This window comes from Zootoca vivipara, chromosome 3 (assembly GCF_965207765.1).
Source record: "Zootoca vivipara chromosome 3, rZooViv2.hap1.1, whole genome shotgun sequence".
In the NCBI taxonomy this organism is placed as follows: Eukaryota; Metazoa; Chordata; class Lepidosauria; order Squamata; family Lacertidae; genus Zootoca; species Zootoca vivipara.
In genome coordinates, this window is record NC_142586.1 from 94,802,422 (window position 1) to 94,821,449 (window position 19,028).

Sequence of the window (19,028 nt, forward strand, 5' to 3'; positions counted from 1 at the left end):
ACTTGCCAAGAAACACAAGTGGGGAAAGTGATCGTGATCTCAGGTCCTGCTTATGGGCTTCCCATGGGCATCTGATTGGCCACTGTGAGAAGAGGATGCTGTTGGCCTGTTTTAGCAGGCTGCTCTTACATTCACTTAGTTTTTTGTGTCACTTCCGAAGCCTAGCAGCAGAGGGCAGTGTTTGGTCATTCTAAATTGCATTAGAATTTGAAAATGCAATTGTTTGATACAAAAAATAAATAGATAATTCCTTCCAGTAGCACCTTAGAGACCAACTAAGTTTGTCAAAGGTATGAGCTTTCGTGTGCATGCACACTTCTTCAGATACACTGAAACAGAAGTCACCAGACCCTTATGTATAGTCAGAAGGTGGGGAGGGGTATTACTCAGAAGGGTGGTGGGAATGGGTGATTGGCTGATAGGAGTGGTAAACCTGTTGACGACTGTTAACGACTGTTATCGACTGCAATTGGTCTTGCAGGAAAAAGCAATGGGTGAAATGGCTAAAGAAAGCTTTATCATGTATAATGAGATAAGAATCCAATGTCCTTATTCAGACCAGGTCTCTCCATGGTTTTAAGCCTGGTAATGAGTTGCAATTCAGCAACTTCTCTTTCCAGTCTGTTTCTGATTTTTTTCTGTAATAAGACAGTTACTTTGAGATCTTGTATAGAATGTCCTGGGAGGTTGAAGTGTTCTCCTACCAGTAGGACATTGGATTCTTACATAAGGGTCTGGTGACTTCTGTTTCAGTGTATCTGAAGAAGTGTGCATGCACATGAAAGCTCATACCTATGACAAACTTAGTTGGTCTCTAAGGTGCTACTGGAATGAATTTTTTATTTATTTTTTGTTTTGACTACGTCAGACCAACACGGCTACCTACCTGTAACAATTGTTTGATAGTTTAGATTAAAATGTCAAGTGTATTATCACTGCAGTATTTAGGCAGCCTAGATCAGCGTTTCTCAACCACTGTTCCGCGGCACACTAGTGTGCCGCGAGACGCTGGCTGGTGTGCCGCGACGTGTGGCGACGAGAAGGGCGATTTGCATTGTCACGTGCCTGGCGGCCACCAATAGCACCCCTGACCCGCCGGAAAGCAATATTTCTCCTCCTCTTTCCCAAAGCTCAGTGCAAACAAGCCTGGCGGCCGCCAATACACAACACTAACCCGCCGGAAAGCAATATTTGGCAAGTGTTTCTTACAGTCATAATTATAATATAGGGCGGCACAGAGTTAATTTTTTTAACCTTTTTAATGGTGGTGTGCCTCGTGATTTTTTTCACGGAACAAGTGTGCCGTGGCCCAAAAAAGGTTGAGAAACACTGGCCTAGATAAATGAGGAAAATGGAATTTGCTTTTGGTAGTTCTTTGTACAGTGGTACCTCGGTTTATGAACACAATTGGTTCCGGAAGTCTGTTCATAAACTGAAGCGTTCATAAACTGAAGCGAACTTTCCCATTGAAAGTAACGGAAAGTGGATTAATCTGTTCCAGACGGTCCACGGAGTACTTAAACTGAAGCGTTCATAAACTGAAGCGAACTTTCCCATTGAAAGTAATGGAAAGTGGATTAATCCGTTCCAGACGGGTCCGCGGAGTACTCAACCTGAAGCGTACTTAACCCGAAGCATGGGTGTAATTGGTTCCAGAAGTCTGTTCATAAACTGAAGCATTCATAAACTGAAGCGAACTTTCCCATTGAAAGTAATGGAAAGTGAATTAATCCATTCCAGATGGGTCCGCGGTGTTCGTAAACCGAAAATTCATAAACCGAGGTTCCACTGTACTGGAACAAATATGCTGGATGCTACTGGATAATCCTACTGCATGCCTATCAGAATGAATTCAATTCTCCATTCTCCATACAAAAAAATCAGGCACTCTCAGTTACGAATGATGTCCTGTTGTAAGCTTAATAAAAGTCAAAGCAAACCAAATACTTAGCGATGGAGGTTTTAAATAATATATTTGTTCATACAGGGCTGCTGTCGACCTCTTGCGAATCATCAAGAGATAAAAGCAGAACCTTCTCAAGGTAATTGTTTGAAATGATGAAATTATAGTTTAATGCTAGCCTGAAAATGTCACCATTGCAAAAATAAAAATAAAATGCTTCACTTTTTCATATTCTCAACAGTTACAATTTAAAACACATACTGCTCTGTTCACTCTTTTCCAGATAGCCATGTTAATCTGTTGCTGAAAAAACAGGGCAAATAGCACATTGATTATGGCATAAGCTTCATGGACTAGAGTCCACATCATTTTTTTGTATCGTCTTTATTTGGTTAAAATACACACATATATATACATACATAAGATCAAGAAAGAAATAAAAGGTTAGAACAAAAAGGAGAAAAGAGAGAGAGAGAGAGAGAGAGAGAGAAGGAAAAAATAGACACGGCGTACAAAACCACAATTTACAGTCATATGAATTCATTTATCAAATTTCTAAATAAAGAAAACTTCCAATTCTTTGCATTGTGTTTGTGTTTTTCTTTTTCTTGGAAGCATGAAGTGTTATCTTAAACTGGCAGGCTTGTAAAGGTAAAACTCGGAAAATTAGAATATCATTGAAAAGTGTATTTATTTCAGTAATGCAACTTACTACCGTATTTTTTATTTTAATTTTAATTTTTACAAATGATTTCTTTTGGAAATTCCACAGTAATAAAACAAATAGTTACAGTAATACAAAAATAAACAAAAATAAACATCACTATTACACTTCATTACTGTAATTACATTCCATTTATAATTGACCTGCCTAACGACAAATAATTACAATTACAACAAATAAATGACTTGCTTTGCATGTCATGCATCTATCTCATATATTGGTTTCACCTTTTAAGTTGTATTACTGAAATAAATGCACTTTTCAACGATATTCTAATTTTCCAAGTTTCACCTGTATACACACAGCTGTAGGGTTTTTTGTTTTTCTCTTTGCCTGTATGTGTGTGCACCTGCCAGTTTAGCTGGTATACCTGACTTGGACTCTAGTCCATGAAGCTAATGCCATAATAAATATGTTAAGTCACTAAAGCCTTTTGTTTATTCTCTGTGGGCAGTAGTGGATTTGTTTAAATATTTTAATTTATTTAAATCAGGCATGTCTAACAGGTAGATCGTGATCTACCGGTAGATCACTAGATGTCTGTGGTAGATCACTGGTAGATCACTGGCTTGCCCAAAAAAAGCTCAACAATTTTGGCTCCCCTTAAAAAAGTTCAACTTTGACCTGAACCCCCAAATATGGACCTTCTTCCTCCCTAAAAAAGCTTAACAATTTACCCCCTGTCAGTTTTTAACTCTATGAGTAGATCGCAGTCTCTTGGGAGTTGGCCATCCCTGATTTAAATGTTTGGGAAACCATCTCTTTGTGGTTTTTACTGTGCTAAGCTCCTTAGAGGCTGTGTAATTGTTGTTTTGTTGTTTAGTCGTTTAGTCGTGTCCGACTCTTCGTGACCCCATGGACCATAGCACGCCAGGCACTCCTGTCTTCCACTGCCTCCCGCAGTTTGGTCAAACTCATGTTGGTAGCTTCGAGAACACTGTCCAACCATCTTGTCCTCTGTCATCTTCTCCTTGTGCCCACCATCTTTCCCAACATCAGGGTCTTTTCCAGGGAGTCTTCTCTTCTCATGAGGTGGCCAAAGTATTGGAGGCTCGGCTTCAGGATCTGCCCTTTAAGTGAGCAATCAAGGCTGATTTCCTTCAGAATGGATAGGTTTGATATTCTTGCAGTCCATGGGACTCTCAAGAGTCTCCTCCAGCACCATAATTCAAAAGCATCCATTCTTCGGCAATCAACCATCTATAAGGTCCAGCTCTCACTTCCATACATCACTACGGGAAAACCATAGCTTTAACTATATGGACCTTTGTTGGCAAGGTGATGTCTCTGCTTTTTTAAGATGTTCTCTAGGTTTGTCATTGCTTTCCTCCCAAGAAGCAGGCGTCTTTTAATTTCGTGACTGCTGTCACCATCTGCACTGATCATGGAACCCAAGAAAGTAAAATCTCTCACTGCCTCCATTTCTTCCCCTTCTATTTGCCAGGAGGAGATGGGACCAGTGGCCATGATCTTGGTTTTTTTGATGTTGAGCTTCAGACCATATTTTGCGCTCTCCTCTTTCACCCTCATTAAAAGGTTCTTTAATTCCTCCTCACTTTCTGCCATCAAGGTTGTGTCATCTGCATATCTGAGGTTGTTGATATTTCTTCCGGCAATCTTAATTCCGGCTTGGGATTCATCTAGTCCAGCCTTTCGCATGATGAATTCTGCATATAAGTTAAATAAGCAGGGAGACAATATACAACCTTGTCGTACTCCTTTCCCAATTTTGTACCAATCAGTTGTTCCATATCCAGTTCTAACTGTAGCTTCTTGTCCCACATAGAGATTTCTCAGGAGACAGATGAGGTGATCAGGCACTCCCATTTCTTTAAGAACTTGCCATAGTTTGCTGTGGTCGACACAGTCAAAGGCTTTTGCATAGTCAATGAAGCAGAAGTAGACGTTTTTCTGGAACTCTCTAGCTTTCTCCATAATCCAGCGCATGTTTGCTATTTGGTCTCTGGTTCCTCTGCCCCTTCGAAATCCAGCTTGCACTTCTGGGAGTTCTCGGTCCACATACTGCCTAAGCCTGCCTTGTAGAATTTTAAGCATAACCTTGCTAGCGTGTGAAATGAGCGCAATTGTGCGGTAGTTGGAGCATTCTTTGGCACTGCCCTTCTTTGGAATTGGGATGTAAACTGATCTTCTCCAATCCTCTGGCCATTGCTGAGTTTTCCAAACTTGCTGGCATATTGGGTGTAGCACCTTAACAGCATCATCTTTTAAAATTTTAAATAGTTCAGCTGGAATATCATCACTTCCTTGTTATTAGCAGTGCTTTCTAAGGCCCATTTGACTTCACTCTCCAAGATGTCTGGCTCAAGGTCAGCAACACTACCTGGGGTGTACGAGACCTCCATATCTTTCTGGTATAATTCCTCTGTGTATTCTTGCCACCTCTTCTTGATGTCTTCTTCTTCTGTTAGGTCCTTACCACTTTTGTCCTTTATTATGGTAATCTTTGTACGAAATGTTCCTTTCATATCTCCAATTTTCTTGAACAGATCTCTGGTTTTCCCCATTCTATTGTAATTGTTGTTAGTATAATAATAATATTTATTTATATCCCACCTTTTTCCTTGACACGGACTCAAGGCGGCTTATAGCTAAAATAGAAATAGCTAAAAACATAGATAAAAAGCAATCATTAAAAACAATTAAACATTAATAGAAGATATATACTGTACTATATATATATATAGTGTGTGTGTGTGTGTGTGTGTGTGTGTGTGTGTGTGTGTGTATAGATAGATGGATGGATGGATATGGATACATAGATACCTCATGTTATGTTTGCTTCATGTTACGTTTTTTCAGATTGCGTCCCGCAGCGACCCGGAAGTACCGGAAAGGGTTCCTTCCGGGTTTCGCCACTCGCGCATGCACAGTAGCGCTAAATCGCGCTTTGCATGTGCACACAAGCGCCAGATCTCGCTGGGCACCTGTGCAGATACGGCGCTTCAGGTTGCGGGCTTTTCACGTTGTGAACGGGCCTCCGGAACGGATCCTGTTCACAACCAGAGGTACCACTGTACATAGATATTTGACATACAGATCATTACAATAAAAACATCATAGCACCAGCCCTTTCTGGACCCCAACTTTGAATTGTGCCCAGAAACACACTGGTGTCCAGTGGAGCAGTTGTAACAAGGGAGTTCTATGGCACCTAAAACCAGCCCCAGTCAGCAATTTGGAGGCAGCTCTTGACTACTGTTCCAGTGCAGTCATTCTGCCCCTTTTTTCTAGCCCATGTGCCGTTCTTCAGAGGCACGGCTTTTCATTTCAAAACTCTTCAAGTGGGGCACTAAACGCAGGCTAGGAGCATAGCAGTCTCTGCCTTATGCCAGGCCGAATTCTTTGTCTGCTTACTTGGTCTACTTACTGACAGCAACTGTCCAGAGTCTTTGGCAGAGGTCTTCCCCATCACCTGCCACTTGTTCTGGGATTCTCAGCATTGAATCTGGGATGTCCGGACATTGCATGCAAAGCTCAGTACCACTGAGCTACAATCTACAGTATCTCCTTGGTTAGTAGATTGTGTGTGAATTCTGGTTAGTAGACGGTGTGAATTCTGCCACTCCAGCATGCGATTATCATTAACACTTTGTTAAACACACCCTTAATTTAGACCAGGGGTTCTCAAACTTTTTTCTTTGGCCAGAGAATAAAAAATTGCTCGCCCCACACCAAATTTATTTATTGATAAGAAATGCATTGGAAAACAAAAAGAAACAACTCCTAGCAGTGCTTTATTTGTAACATAGAACACAAATACCGTACTTTATAACATGATCATGGGGCATCCAGAAAGTATAGAACAATGCAGCTACATAAGAACATGAATCATTCCCAATATATAATTATAAACAAGCTTATTACATATGTACCCTAAGTATGTATACAAACTCCATGAGAGGCTTGAGCTGTTTTTCCCCGGGTAATCTCATTTAGATTAGGTTTAATTTGAGACAAACTCACTCTCATCTTCTCATCAACACAAAGAAGCCTTTCTCTTTTCTGATCTTTCATATTTGTCAGATTTGAAAATCCCTGTTCACAACAAGTAAGTTGTGGAGAACTGTAGAAGAATAGCCAATGCTGTTGAATAAAGGCATGGATACTGTTTCTGGTCATATATTCATACAACGCTGAAATGTTTAAATGTTTCTAGAATCTTCTCGCCACCATTGCCATCCTCTGCTGCCACACCATGCCCTTTGAGAACCTCTGATTTAGTCAAATATAAAGTTTTTCCCATCAAATTTGGGTTGAGTTCTGGTGACATTTTTTCTGGCTTAGGGGAGCTGCTGCTTCCTGTGCAAAGTACCCCCCCCCGGGCAATATCTGGCTTTGGGTGCATTTGTGCTAGCAAGTTGCACATGTTTCCAAAGCTTCCCTACAAACTGCATTAATCCTGTGGACTCACTGAGTGACTTGAGGCAAGACACTTTGTCTCTTACCAGTAAAAAGTTAATATTAATGATTTAACTTGCAAAGTATTGTAAGGATTTATAAGAATTGTAAATAACTTTCAAAATGAAAAGAACTATAAATATGTTTTAGTAACAAACTTGAGTCCTTTTTTTTAACATATTACAGGCAGTGCCCAGCAGTCAGTGCTTCTTAACTTTGTGTCTTAGCAGAGCAGAAATACAAATTACTAACAAAAATCTTCGTACAGAATTATGCACTGTGTTCAAAGTGTTTATTTGCATAGTTTCTGGGATGTTCATGCATCCCTGTTTAGTAACTGGTGGCCAGAAACCAAAGATATTTAGATTACTCACTACCTTTCATTTCCTTTTTTCGTTTCCCTGTGTTTTGAAAGCCATGAACGTTCTGTTACTAAATATCAAGCACCTTTAATATACTATCAAGTAACAATCTCTCCAGCATATTATATCATATAGGAACTTGTTGGGCTAGATCAGTTCAGATGATTCAGTTCTCTGTGTTCAAAAGAGGCCAGGTGGATGCCTCTGAGAGGCTCACAACCTTTAGTTGTTTGTACTAAACTTGTACTCCAGTCTCTAGCTGAGATAGACAGGTACTTCAGTCTCTGCTGGGCAAGAATGTCCAGCACCCAAGTGTTTAACAATAGTAGCAACAAAATGAACCCTTGCACACTCTACTGCTACCCTAAGTTATACAGTATATTGCTAAAATGAAGAAAGCTTGAGATAACAAGGAGTGGATTTCTGTCTGGTAGCAGTGGAAGATTTATTCAGTTCTGGTACTCACAACAAATTGTTTTGCTCTACATTATTCAATTTTGCTCCAGCTTCAAGTATGTGGATCTTGGGGGTGCTAGTAAAATACCAAGTAGATCTTGTAAGCCTGAAGTCTGCCCACTGCTGCTCTATCTTGCTGCTGCTCCTTTCATTAGTGGTCCCACTTTTCAGATTGAAAACTGAGGAGAAGAAGGAATTTTTATTTTATTTTATTGAATTTACACACTGCCCTATACCTGGAGGTCTCAGGGCAGTTCACAGAATAAAATCAAAATATAAAACCACAAAATACATAATCAAAATAAAAACAACAACCCAATACCCCTCCAAAACCTACATTTTAAAAGGGCACTTTTGTTGTTGTTCAGTCGTGTCCGACTCTTCGTGACCCCATGGACCAGAGCACGCCAGGCACTCCTGTCTTCCACTGCCTCCCGCAGTTTGGTCAGACTCATGTTCGTAATAATAATAATTTAATAATAATTTATTATTTATACCCCACCCATCTGGCTGGGCTTCCCCTGCCACTCTGGGCGGCTTCCAACAAACATTAAAATACATCAAATATCACAGATTAAAAACTTCCCTAAACAGGGCTTTGTAGCTTCGAGAACACTGTCCAACCACCTCGTCCTCTATCGTCCCCTTCTCCTTGTGCCCTCAATCTTTCCCAACATCAGGGTCTTTTCCAGGGAGTCTTCTCTTCTCATGAGGTGGCCAAAGTATTGGGGCCTCAGCTTCAGGATCTGTCCTTCCAGTGAGCACTCAGGGCTGATTTCCTTCAGAATGGATAGGTTTGATCTTCTTGCAGTCTATGGGACTCTCAAGTCTCCTCCAGCACCATAATTCAAAAGCATCAATTCTTCAGCGATCAGCCTTCTTTATGGTCCAGCTCTCACTTCCATACATCACTACTGGGAAAACCATAGCTTTAACTATATGGACCTTTAATGGATTGTTATATACAACTTGAAATTCTTTTATTATATCCTTATCTAATTCTGTATATCCTTTAAGCTATTTACCTTTTAATTGTACATCAAATTGTGCACGTTTCTGTTCTTGTTTTATTATGTCTATGAGCTTAAAGCTGAAATAAAGTGATTTGACCTTTGTCGGCAAGGTGATGTCTCTGCTTTTTAAGATGCTGCCTAGGTTTGTCATTGCTTTTCTCCCAAGAAGCAGGCAAATCAACCAATGGCCTGGTTAAAAAGGAATGTTTTTGCCTGGTGCCTAAAGGTTTATAAGTTCATTCAAAGGGCTCGTGGGTGAGCTGGAATTTGTAACGTACAACATGCCTTGAGGATGTCATGTACAGTGGAACCTTGGTTTATGAACACCTCGGTTTATGAATTTTCGGTTTACAAACGCCGCAGACCCATCTGGAACAGATTAATTCACTTTCCATTACTTTCAATTGGAAAGTTCGCTTCAGTTTATGAACGTTTCAGTTTATGAACAGACTTCCGGAACCAATTGTGTTCATAAACCGAGGTACCACTGTAAATGACATTGTACAGGAGTAGCTTATTGAGGAGCAGGAGGGACAGAGAAAAATAATGGAGATAGAGGGGCATGGGTAAATGGATGAAGAATGGGTATATGTTTCAGATGAAGGGTTTGAAGGTCAAAACAAAAATAAATAAAAAATCCTTCCAGTAGCACCTTAGAGTCCAACTAAGTTTGTCATAGGTATGAGCTTTTGTGTGCATGCACACTTCTTCAGATACACTGAAACAGAAGTCACCAGACCCTTATGTATAGTCAGAAGGTGGGGATATTACTCAGAAGGGTGGTGGGGTGGTAAGAGTAGTGGCATTATGCAGGTGTTCTATGAGACAGCTGAAGTTGCTGTAACTAGAGCAAAAGTATGAAAATCATGGACAGGACTGTATTCTCCCACATAAATTCTGGGGTGCAAAAACCATGCAATCCTGGCCCTCCTGCCCAATTCACAGAGAACAATCAGAATATGTGAGCTGACCTAGTAGGGCACTCCAACTCTGTGGCAACCTCCCAGATGCTTGGAGCCATTCCGTCAAACTTCTCCAGTAACTGCTGCTGTTTTCTGGCTCAGAACTTGTGGGGAATTGTGGCACACTTGCCCACGAGGTCACTACTTTGTATTGTCCTATCGAGACTCCTTATTGGAAAACCATTGTACCTTTGAGCAAGGGTTCACAGGCGAACGCTCCTTAGGGTGGCTTTTATTCCCACATAGGTGTTTTTTTTTAAAAAAATATTTATTAAGTTTCCATTTTAATAATCCAATAAAAACCACATTAAAACATTCCAAATTACAGTACAACCAAAAAAGCCAAATATAAATGCCAAATTACATAACTTTGGGTGACTTCCCAAGCTCTGAATTTCACGAAGTGCTGATCATCTAATATCACATTGCATTTCTTAGTTAGTCAATAAACCATTCCGATGTTAATCCTTCAGTTAATTTAATTCCCACATAGATTATGTCCTGTCTGCCTTCTCCACTGCTAGTGGACTGCAGACTGTCTTTATAAGTTTCCTACTCCTGGTATTCTTTCTTGAGTGAAGTGTTACCTTTGTGTCAATTCTTTGTGTGTTTGCACTTTTAATGTATGGGAAAGTACTCAAGGAGTCATTTCTAGCTAATTTCATTTTCTTTTTATTACTGCAATATCAACTTTTAAAAAATGCTTTTAATGTAATCACCACATTTCTTATAATTTCTTATTTCTTACTGAGTTTGACCCAACAGTGAAAGTCCTTGTTTTGCAGCAGGTGGGATTTCCACTTCTTTGTTTCTGGCTTAGCTTTTCTTCACTTGCTAAGTTTCTGTTGACAGGAAAGCATGTAGTTGTAACTTCACAAAGTGAAAACTAGGGCTGAGCTGGAACTTCTTGCATGCTTTTGCTTTTGCTGAGGTCAGCTGAGTGAGCTGTTCAGTCCCCTAGCTAGCTGGGAAACGGCCAAATCGCTTGGGGAGTCTTGCGGCACGAACATTTTTTTTCATGAGCCTGTTCATGGATTCAGAGAAATGGTCCACCCTGTTGAAAGGGCAAGATTCAACACAATAATGCACCAAATCCACAAAATGCAGCTGAGGGCCTTTAAGAAAAGAGCCCATTGCAATTATGGCAATCGTCTTGATTTCTGTTGAACAGGGCAGCTGTTATCCACAAAGCAGCAAGCGCACAGGCTTACGTTTGCCTGCAAAGAAAACTGCAAAGATTTGCCCTCTCGAGGGGTTTGTGCGAAATCCGTTTGTCTCCCAGTTGACAATGCAAATGTTGTTGCTTAGTGTCCTGGGCTGCAGCCGATGGCTGTATTTCGGGGGTTGTTTTGTGATGATTGCCCCTTCTCTTTACCACAATCTCTGCCACTTCGAGGATGCCTCGCCAGCATTTGCTCACAGAACTGCTCTCGCAAGTTACTCTGTGAATTGGGAAAGGGTATTCATGAGTCAGAGCTGATTCACATTTTGTGCAGCAAACGTGTTTGCAGCAATTAACAACATTAAGTGTGAAGTGTGTATTTGTAAACACTCAGCAGACATGTGCTGAGGAACTTCTGTAGATCAGAGTTCCCAGCACCTGTTCACCTCAAGTCAGCGAGCTTACAACACGCGTCTGTGCTTTAGGAGGCTTCCTGATGCAAACACACTTTCCACATAATGTAAAAAGCAAGCTGACCCAATACTGCAAATGTGGCATGAGTGGGGCAATCTGATTTGCATAAATTGCATTGCTAGTAGAAATAAGTCTCTTAGCCCTGGCTCATAGCTTTAGGAACCAATACCTGATTCTCCAGGGGCTTGCTTACATGACTTCTCTCTGCCTGAGTGAAATCATGTCAGGGGGCTTTTGCAAGAATTGTATTTGCCTTGCTCATATGTTACGTGGGGCTACCTTTGAAGGTGACCCAGAAACTACAACTAATACAGAATGTGGTGACTTGGAGCAGCCGCCGAGACCACATAACTCCGGTCTTGAAAACCTACATTGGCTCCCAGTACGTTTCCGAGCACAATTCAAAGTGTTGGTGCTGACCTTTAAAGCCCTAAACGGCCTCGGTCCAGTATACCTGAAGGAGCGTCTCCTCCCCCATCGTTCAACCTGGTCACTGAAGTCCAGCTCCAAGGGCCTTCTGGCGGTTCCCTCACTGTGAATTTACAGGAACCAGGCCGAGGGCCTTCTCGGTAGTGGCACCCGCCCTGTGGAACACCCTCCCATCAGGTGTCAAGGAAATAAACAGCTACCTGACTTTTAGAAGACATCTGAAGGCAGCCCTGTTTAGGGAAGTTTTTAATGACTGGTGTATTTTTAATCCTTTGTTGGAAGCCACCCAGAGTGGCTGGGGAAACCCAGCCAGATGGCCGGGGTAGAAATAATAAATTATTTTATTTTATTTTATTTACCAGCACAGTGGTAACAGGCCACTTCACAGGGGAATTTGGAACATTGCATGGGTTGAATGCTCTCTGGGACACAAGTTATTTTATGCATTATTCAGTTTTCTCCTATGCACACGATTTGAGTTTAGGTCCTCTGTGCCTGTTATGTGTTGTACATGTTGTAATTTTGCACTTATAAATGATCTCTAGTAATGAAAAAAACCAACCATAATTGTGAAGCAGTCTTTACAATTGTGTTGTATTGCAGGTAGACATTTAGTGGAACTCAATTAACATCCCCCCCTTTTCAATCTTAAAACCTTTAAATAAATAAAGGTTACACTAGAGTTGGATTAAGCAGCTTTGTGTTTATGGCAAGGAAAGTATGATTTCAGGTAGGAAGTAAGCAACCTAGATTTATAACATGACAGTTTAATATCACAGGCTTGACTCAGAGAATCTTTGCGGAGGGTTTTCAAATAGCAAGCAAAACCAAAGGACTGATAGCAAGCAAGCAAGCAAACCTTATATTGTTATTATGCCTAATCTTGTAAATAAACCCACATAATTTATTAACCCATAAAAACTTGAATCAACCCACCTGTCCACATTGTACTTATGCTAGTCATTTGTGATTTGTGACTATGAGGAGTCTGTAATGTTTCCCTGTCTGGTCAACTGGAAATGATAGTTACTTATCACAGATAGCCACGTACAAGCATGCTTTCATTTATATATATATATATTATATATTACATTTTAAGCCAGCTCTTTATCCAAGGAGTCCAGGCTCTCTCTCTGTCCATTGTATCCTCACAGCAACCAGGTGAGATACTGTGACCAGCTAAAGGATACATAGTCAACTTCATGGCTCAACTCAAATCTCCCTGGTCTAGTACAACTCTAGAACCACTATATCACATTGTTTCCTTACTTATGTGCTGGGTGAACAGGAGTTTGCTCAATTTCAAGAGATGCCTCCTGTACATGTTCATGGATTTCCCCCCTCTTAAATTGTTGGCTAATCTGGCCAATGTACAAAGATCACTGCTGAAACCTATTCGGTACCATTCCTTCATGCTAGAAACTTTTGATGCTTTCTAATGGAAATAAAGTATTCTTAAATGATGTGAAATAGTGGAGACTACCTGTAATAGTGCTCTTGTAATCCTTTTTTTGTACTTTGTTGTGGGCAATGAATTTTCTCTCCCTTTATAGGTTATGAAATCATTTTGTTTCTTTGCAGATTCTCGTATGGCTGACTTGAGGCTTTCAACAAAAACTGCATCCAGGGACATTGGAGAGTCGTTTAAGGTGAGATCTGCAAGAGCGACACAATCAGCTGGGAGCATTTATACTTATTTTCAGACACTGCCATAGAACAGTGCTGAAGCAGAAACCTAGGAAATAAAACGGGTCTCTTTAATTATTATATACAAATCTGTCATTTTATTAGGTAAGGTAAGATTGTTCATTTGGACACAACTGAGCTAAGGTAGAAGGCTTCAAAATTCTCTGAGTTTCAGGGAGACAACTTTATTTTATTAATTTCCTGCAGCAGTTTCTAGTTCTCCAAAATGGCCCTGTTCTCCTTGCTGCATTTAGCATTTCAGCTAGACACTAAAGATGTCTTAGCTCCTTGGGATTTACTGTCCCCATGTTCATTGCTGGCCTGGTAGGTTTATGAGTGAGTTCATTTGCATGATAATTATGTCCTCCTGTGGGTCCCCTCTATCATTAGTAAACCACTAGTCCTATATTTTTACGTGGGATATATTAAAAAGTATGTGCTTTCAGCTTCAGTCTTCTTCATGTATGCTCTTATGTATTGGACATTTAGTATTGATAACAGACAGGATAACAAATAGAAACTAAAATAAAAAAATTCCTTCAGTAGCACCTTAAAGACCAACTAAGTTTTTATTTTGGTATGAGCTTTCGTGTGCATGCACACTTCTTCAGAAACTAAATTAAGAAACTAAATTAACTCCCTTCTGGCTTAGCTCTTTGCCACTAAACAGTGGGTGAAATATAATTTGTAGGAGGTGAAATGGAATTTACATGTCTTGGGTTGTATCCAACCTAAGTTTTTTTCAAAGTAGACACTGAAATTAATGAGCCTAAATTAATAGATACCATTAATGTAACTGAGTCTACTTGGAGTAGGAATAACATTGGATACAAGCCGTTTGTCTTCGAGCACTGAACATTTTGAGCGGAGTTTTATAGCAGGGCCTCTTTATGCTCTTGTTGTTTGACCATGGTATAGTGCAGTGTGGGAATTAAGATACATTATTAAGGTAATGGGGTCAACGATAAAAGTAGGCTATCGTTTTTGCAACTCTAGAAGATGTGAAATATCATTCTTTTGAGCCTTGTAAATGAATGCTGAAATTGTGGATCAGTATTAATGAAGGTTTTGGCATTCATGGCGGGCAAGTTAATCTTTGAAATCTGACTGTTGTTGAGTTTGCAGTACTGCAATTCACAATTGTTCCTTTTTCACTAACTTAAAACCTGTTCTGTTCTCCCCACCCCAGGCTCTGTCATCCCTTGTAGAAAAAGCAGAGGGTTTCTCAGAAGCATTGTCTATGCAACCAACTTTGGGATTGTGCAAATTCCATCAAGAAATCTGTTCTGGCTCAGAAGTGAAAAAGCCGGATAACATTGAAGTCAAAGATCTTTTGTCGCAAGTGGAAGTCACACCCTTAGAAAGTGGTACCAGTAATTCCTTGCTACTGAAAAAAAAGAGACGAACTCATTCCCCACAGAAACGCTACCCACTTTGAGCAGGGGTAATTAATCTTGATACATGAAAACTTTTTTGTGGGGGACTACTGTGTAGTCTCCCCTGCCTCCAAATCTGTCCACATAAACATAGACTGGTTCACAAAAGCATCAATAGTGATGTCCCCTGGAATCCATACCACCAAACCGCTTTTATCTGGAAGTTACAGAGTTTTGTTGCTGGGTCCTCTCAAATAGCTCTGAATACTTCGCTGGACCATTTCTTACTAATTTTGAGCATTGTTCTTTGAAACCTGAGGCTGCTATACCTTTGCTGTATTATAGCAGACTGATTCAGCTACAACATCTTGAGTTGCTTACAACTTCTGAATGGCTAGGAATCTCCAGGGCATATGTGCAGGATGCTGTGCTCTAGGAAAGCTCAGTTCAAGCAGAAGACTCCATGCCATGGGGAGCAAAGAAGAAAGCTAAAACAAAACAAAACCCTGCTGCATGCAAATGTCCAAGTATTTTGGCATTAAAGGGCTGGTGGATCACAGCAACAGTTTGCAATTGTGTATCAGTATTGCTTCAGAGTATAGCTTATTTGTACATGTTTGTTGCGGACATCAGGAGATAGGTGCAGGCTGAACTGGGTGTTTGGTTGCAGAATCAGTCTCCACTAAACATCTAGGAAATGATGGGGAAGGGTCCCATTTGGAGGTTGGCAGGAGTGTTTAAGCCATTCCATACCTGCTGCTTCTCCTCTGCATTACTTTTCCCAACTACTTTTCTGCTAGCTACAGAACTAATGCATTGAGGATTCCTGCTGGGCAAAGGTTGTGTAGGGGACGAATAGCAAGTGAGGAAAGGACTAAGGGTCTTCTGTTGCATGTCCACCATTTCTTCCTTCCAAAACTGTTTAAATGTTTAATGGCAAAGCAGGTACCAAAACATAGGTCTGCCACCAGATATGTTGTTTTGTCCTGAAAAGTAACCTGGAGTATATGCAACATTTGGAATTGTAAGGGAATTCTTGGCTTGCATGTATTGTGACATCTTGAGACAGTGTTTATTATGGTGTGTATACATCTGGCTTTAACCTTCTTATGGTCTCTTGAGTACTGCCCTCATCTGTACCTCAAGAGTACAAGGTGTTAGGATTACTAATCCATGTAGTAGATTGAAAATGTTTAGATCACAATATAAATCTAAAATTCTCATAAATTAATTTTGAGCCATGCTGCTTTTCTGTCAAACTTGCCAGTACATCTATGTTTTCCGTTCTCACAAAAAGAGATGGCCTCTTTTAGGGGTCTCTTTAAAACACAGTGCCTGATCATAGATGGTGCTTGCTTGATGGGCAGTTCGACTGCTGATCTCCTAAAGCCAGAGGGGAATGTACTTTTGAGTTGCATCTGCCTGCCGAAAGGAGTGGAGTGAGCTGAAACAGAATTGTTTGTTCTGAATCTGGCAGTGTATATTCAAGGAGAGCTGTAAATTTTGAATTTGAGGGTATAGGACTTGTATGCTGCTTGCTTTGCCACAGAATGCTTGGTCAGTGTGTACATTAGTAAATACATTACTACATTCTTACGTAGCTTCCCCCCATCTGTGAAATTCCCACGGAATTAATATATGTACAGTTTAAAACAAGACTACATTTGTGAGGCTTATTTATGAAGTACCTAAAGTCCTTGGAAAAGACCCTGATGTTGGGAAAGATTGAGGGCACTAGGAGAAGGGGACGACAGAGGACAAGATGGTTGGACAGTCTTCTCGAAGCTACGCACATGAGTTTGACCAAATTGCGGGAGGCAGTGCAAGACAGGAGTGCCTGGCGTGCTATGGTCCATGGGGTCACGAAGAGTCGGACACGACTAAACGACTAAACAACAACAAGCTAAATCATTGTTATTATCAGGCATTGTTTTCTTTTTTCCTAGTTGAAATTTACTGAGAATTTCATTTTTTCCTGAAAACAGGGGGGGGGAAATGCTTGCCTCAATGTTAATTATTGTGGGGTGAATCTAGCTAAGTCATATTTGGAGTAGACTCATTAAATCAGTGGATTTAACCTAATCATGTTTATTTCAATGGGTTTACTCTAAATATGACCTAGTTGAAGTCCATCCTGTTTCTTTAAAAAAATATTCATTAAACAGTCTGAAGCAAAGGACCATGGCCAAAATACTAGCAGTGATATCTAAATGGTTGATAGTCATTAGACATGTCCATTAATGTCAATAGGTCTCCTCTTAAGTATGTCTAACATACTTAACATCACCCTATAAACATATTTAACTCTGCTCTTGAAATTCTATTTTTAAAGATTGTGCTAGTGGAATAGGCCTTGCACAGTGAACATGTACACTTGCCTTGTCTCCTTTGTAAAATGTATATTTGTATATAAAATACAATTTTTTGTATACCACATTCATCAAAACGAAATTTCTGGATTTATGCTCAATTTTTGGCTTGCTTTACCAGTTTTTTTGCAAAGCAGTTCTGAGTCACGTTTTCAAAACAGCTGCAATTCAAGTGCGTCTGAAATGCAATACGCAGTAGGACTTGGTGCTACTTTTTTGCATAAAGAAATTGTCATTATAAATTAGGAAATGGATAGTCAGGATCCAAACAACTGCAAACTAGTTATGCATATACAAGGTGGCTGGCTTGAGTTTCCCTTCCCTCAATACCACATGGAAAATCTCTTTTGAAATGGAGCTCTGTCCAAAACAGTTTTAGAGAACAGGGGTCTGCTGATCAGAGCAAAACTTACCAAGCATCCCTTAAAGTAGATATTAAAAACCCAGCCATGTTTCAAATCCACCCATTATAAAGTTTTACATTTGGAAGAACTTTGAGCGTTTAAAACACACTTTCAGTACCGACCAGTCCTGTCATTACACAGATAAGAGTAGTACGGTAGTTTCCCTCGTCGTAATTTCTCTTGTCCGTAATTTCATTAATAATATATTGTTTTGTGTGGTTTGGTTTGGGACCTGTATTTGGTAGTCTAGGTGCTTTTCTTTGTTCTTGTCTTTCTGCAATTAGGAGAAATAATTACTTATTCTGATTCGGTTTCCAAAGTGCCTAAAACAAAACAACTTGGGGTCCAATCGTAGTTGTGTGCCCATTCATTTTGAAAACGAGCAGTATGACTTGTCAGTATCTCTGACATGATGAAGATGTCCCTCATCTGTGCATAAAATTAGTATTATAACCTGAACAGTTCCATCTCATGATACCATCTGCACAGCACAAGACTTTTGGTTTCTCTTCACTTGGATTAATCTTAGATCTCAGCCGTAGTCTCTATAGAAGGTGTCAAATGCCATTGAGAATAATTCTAATACAGTAATATTGAGTTCCTTTCAAGTGCCAACACAGTGAACAAGAATTGGTTGAATTACATGTAGGTTTTCCAGTGGCTGTACATGGAGACATTCAGAAACGCCCCCACCTCAGTGTACCCATTTCTCCAAAACAAACTAACAGAAACCTCCACAATGCTTAAACATGTTCAGGCAGTCCAGTGCTATTTTTCTAGAAAAGCAGGTGCCAGAACTCACTATGAACACCTCCCTCGTTAGAATGGCAATGGTGCCCAACTGAGAGGTGCCAAAAATGAGTTACTGTGAGTTCCCTCTGGAAAAAAAAAAGTCCTGACACAGTCTATGCTTAAAGCATGAAAAAGAAAAACAGGAAAACAGTCCCCATCCTCACTAATCCCCCTGGATCACAACGCACTATTCCACCATGCATCCCAAAGCATCCAAGTAAGAATTGGGCAGACCAAAGCCCTACACCACCTAACAGACTTCTACAAGCATGGCAATCCCATACCAAAGTAGCTGTCTTATTACAAAAGAATTTCAGAAACAGACTGGAAAGAGAAGTTGCTGAACTGCAACTTATTACCAAGCTTAAAACCATGGAGAGACCTGGTCTGAATAAAGACATTGGATTCTGATCTCATTATACATGATAAAGCTATTTTTAGCCATCTCATCCCTTGCTTTTTCCTGTAAGACAAATTGCAGTCGTTAACAGTCATCA

General features: G+C 40.2%; 1 protein-coding gene across 1 annotated transcript in view; it reads left to right on the forward strand.

Moving 5' to 3' along the window:
• Window positions 1–17,417, forward strand: part of NSL1 (NSL1 component of MIS12 kinetochore complex) — a 28,184-nt gene extending 10,767 nt beyond the window's left edge. Inside the window, exons 4-6 of the mRNA XM_035111290.3 lie at window positions 1,988–2,042; window positions 13,486–13,553; window positions 14,780–17,417. Coding sequence (XP_034967181.1) covers window positions 1,988–2,042; window positions 13,486–13,553; window positions 14,780–15,028 — 372 coding nt within the window. The 3' untranslated portion in view covers window positions 15,029–17,417. The remainder of the gene's footprint in view (window positions 1–1,987; window positions 2,043–13,485; window positions 13,554–14,779) is intronic.
• Window positions 17,418–19,028: the final 1,611 nt, after the last annotated feature.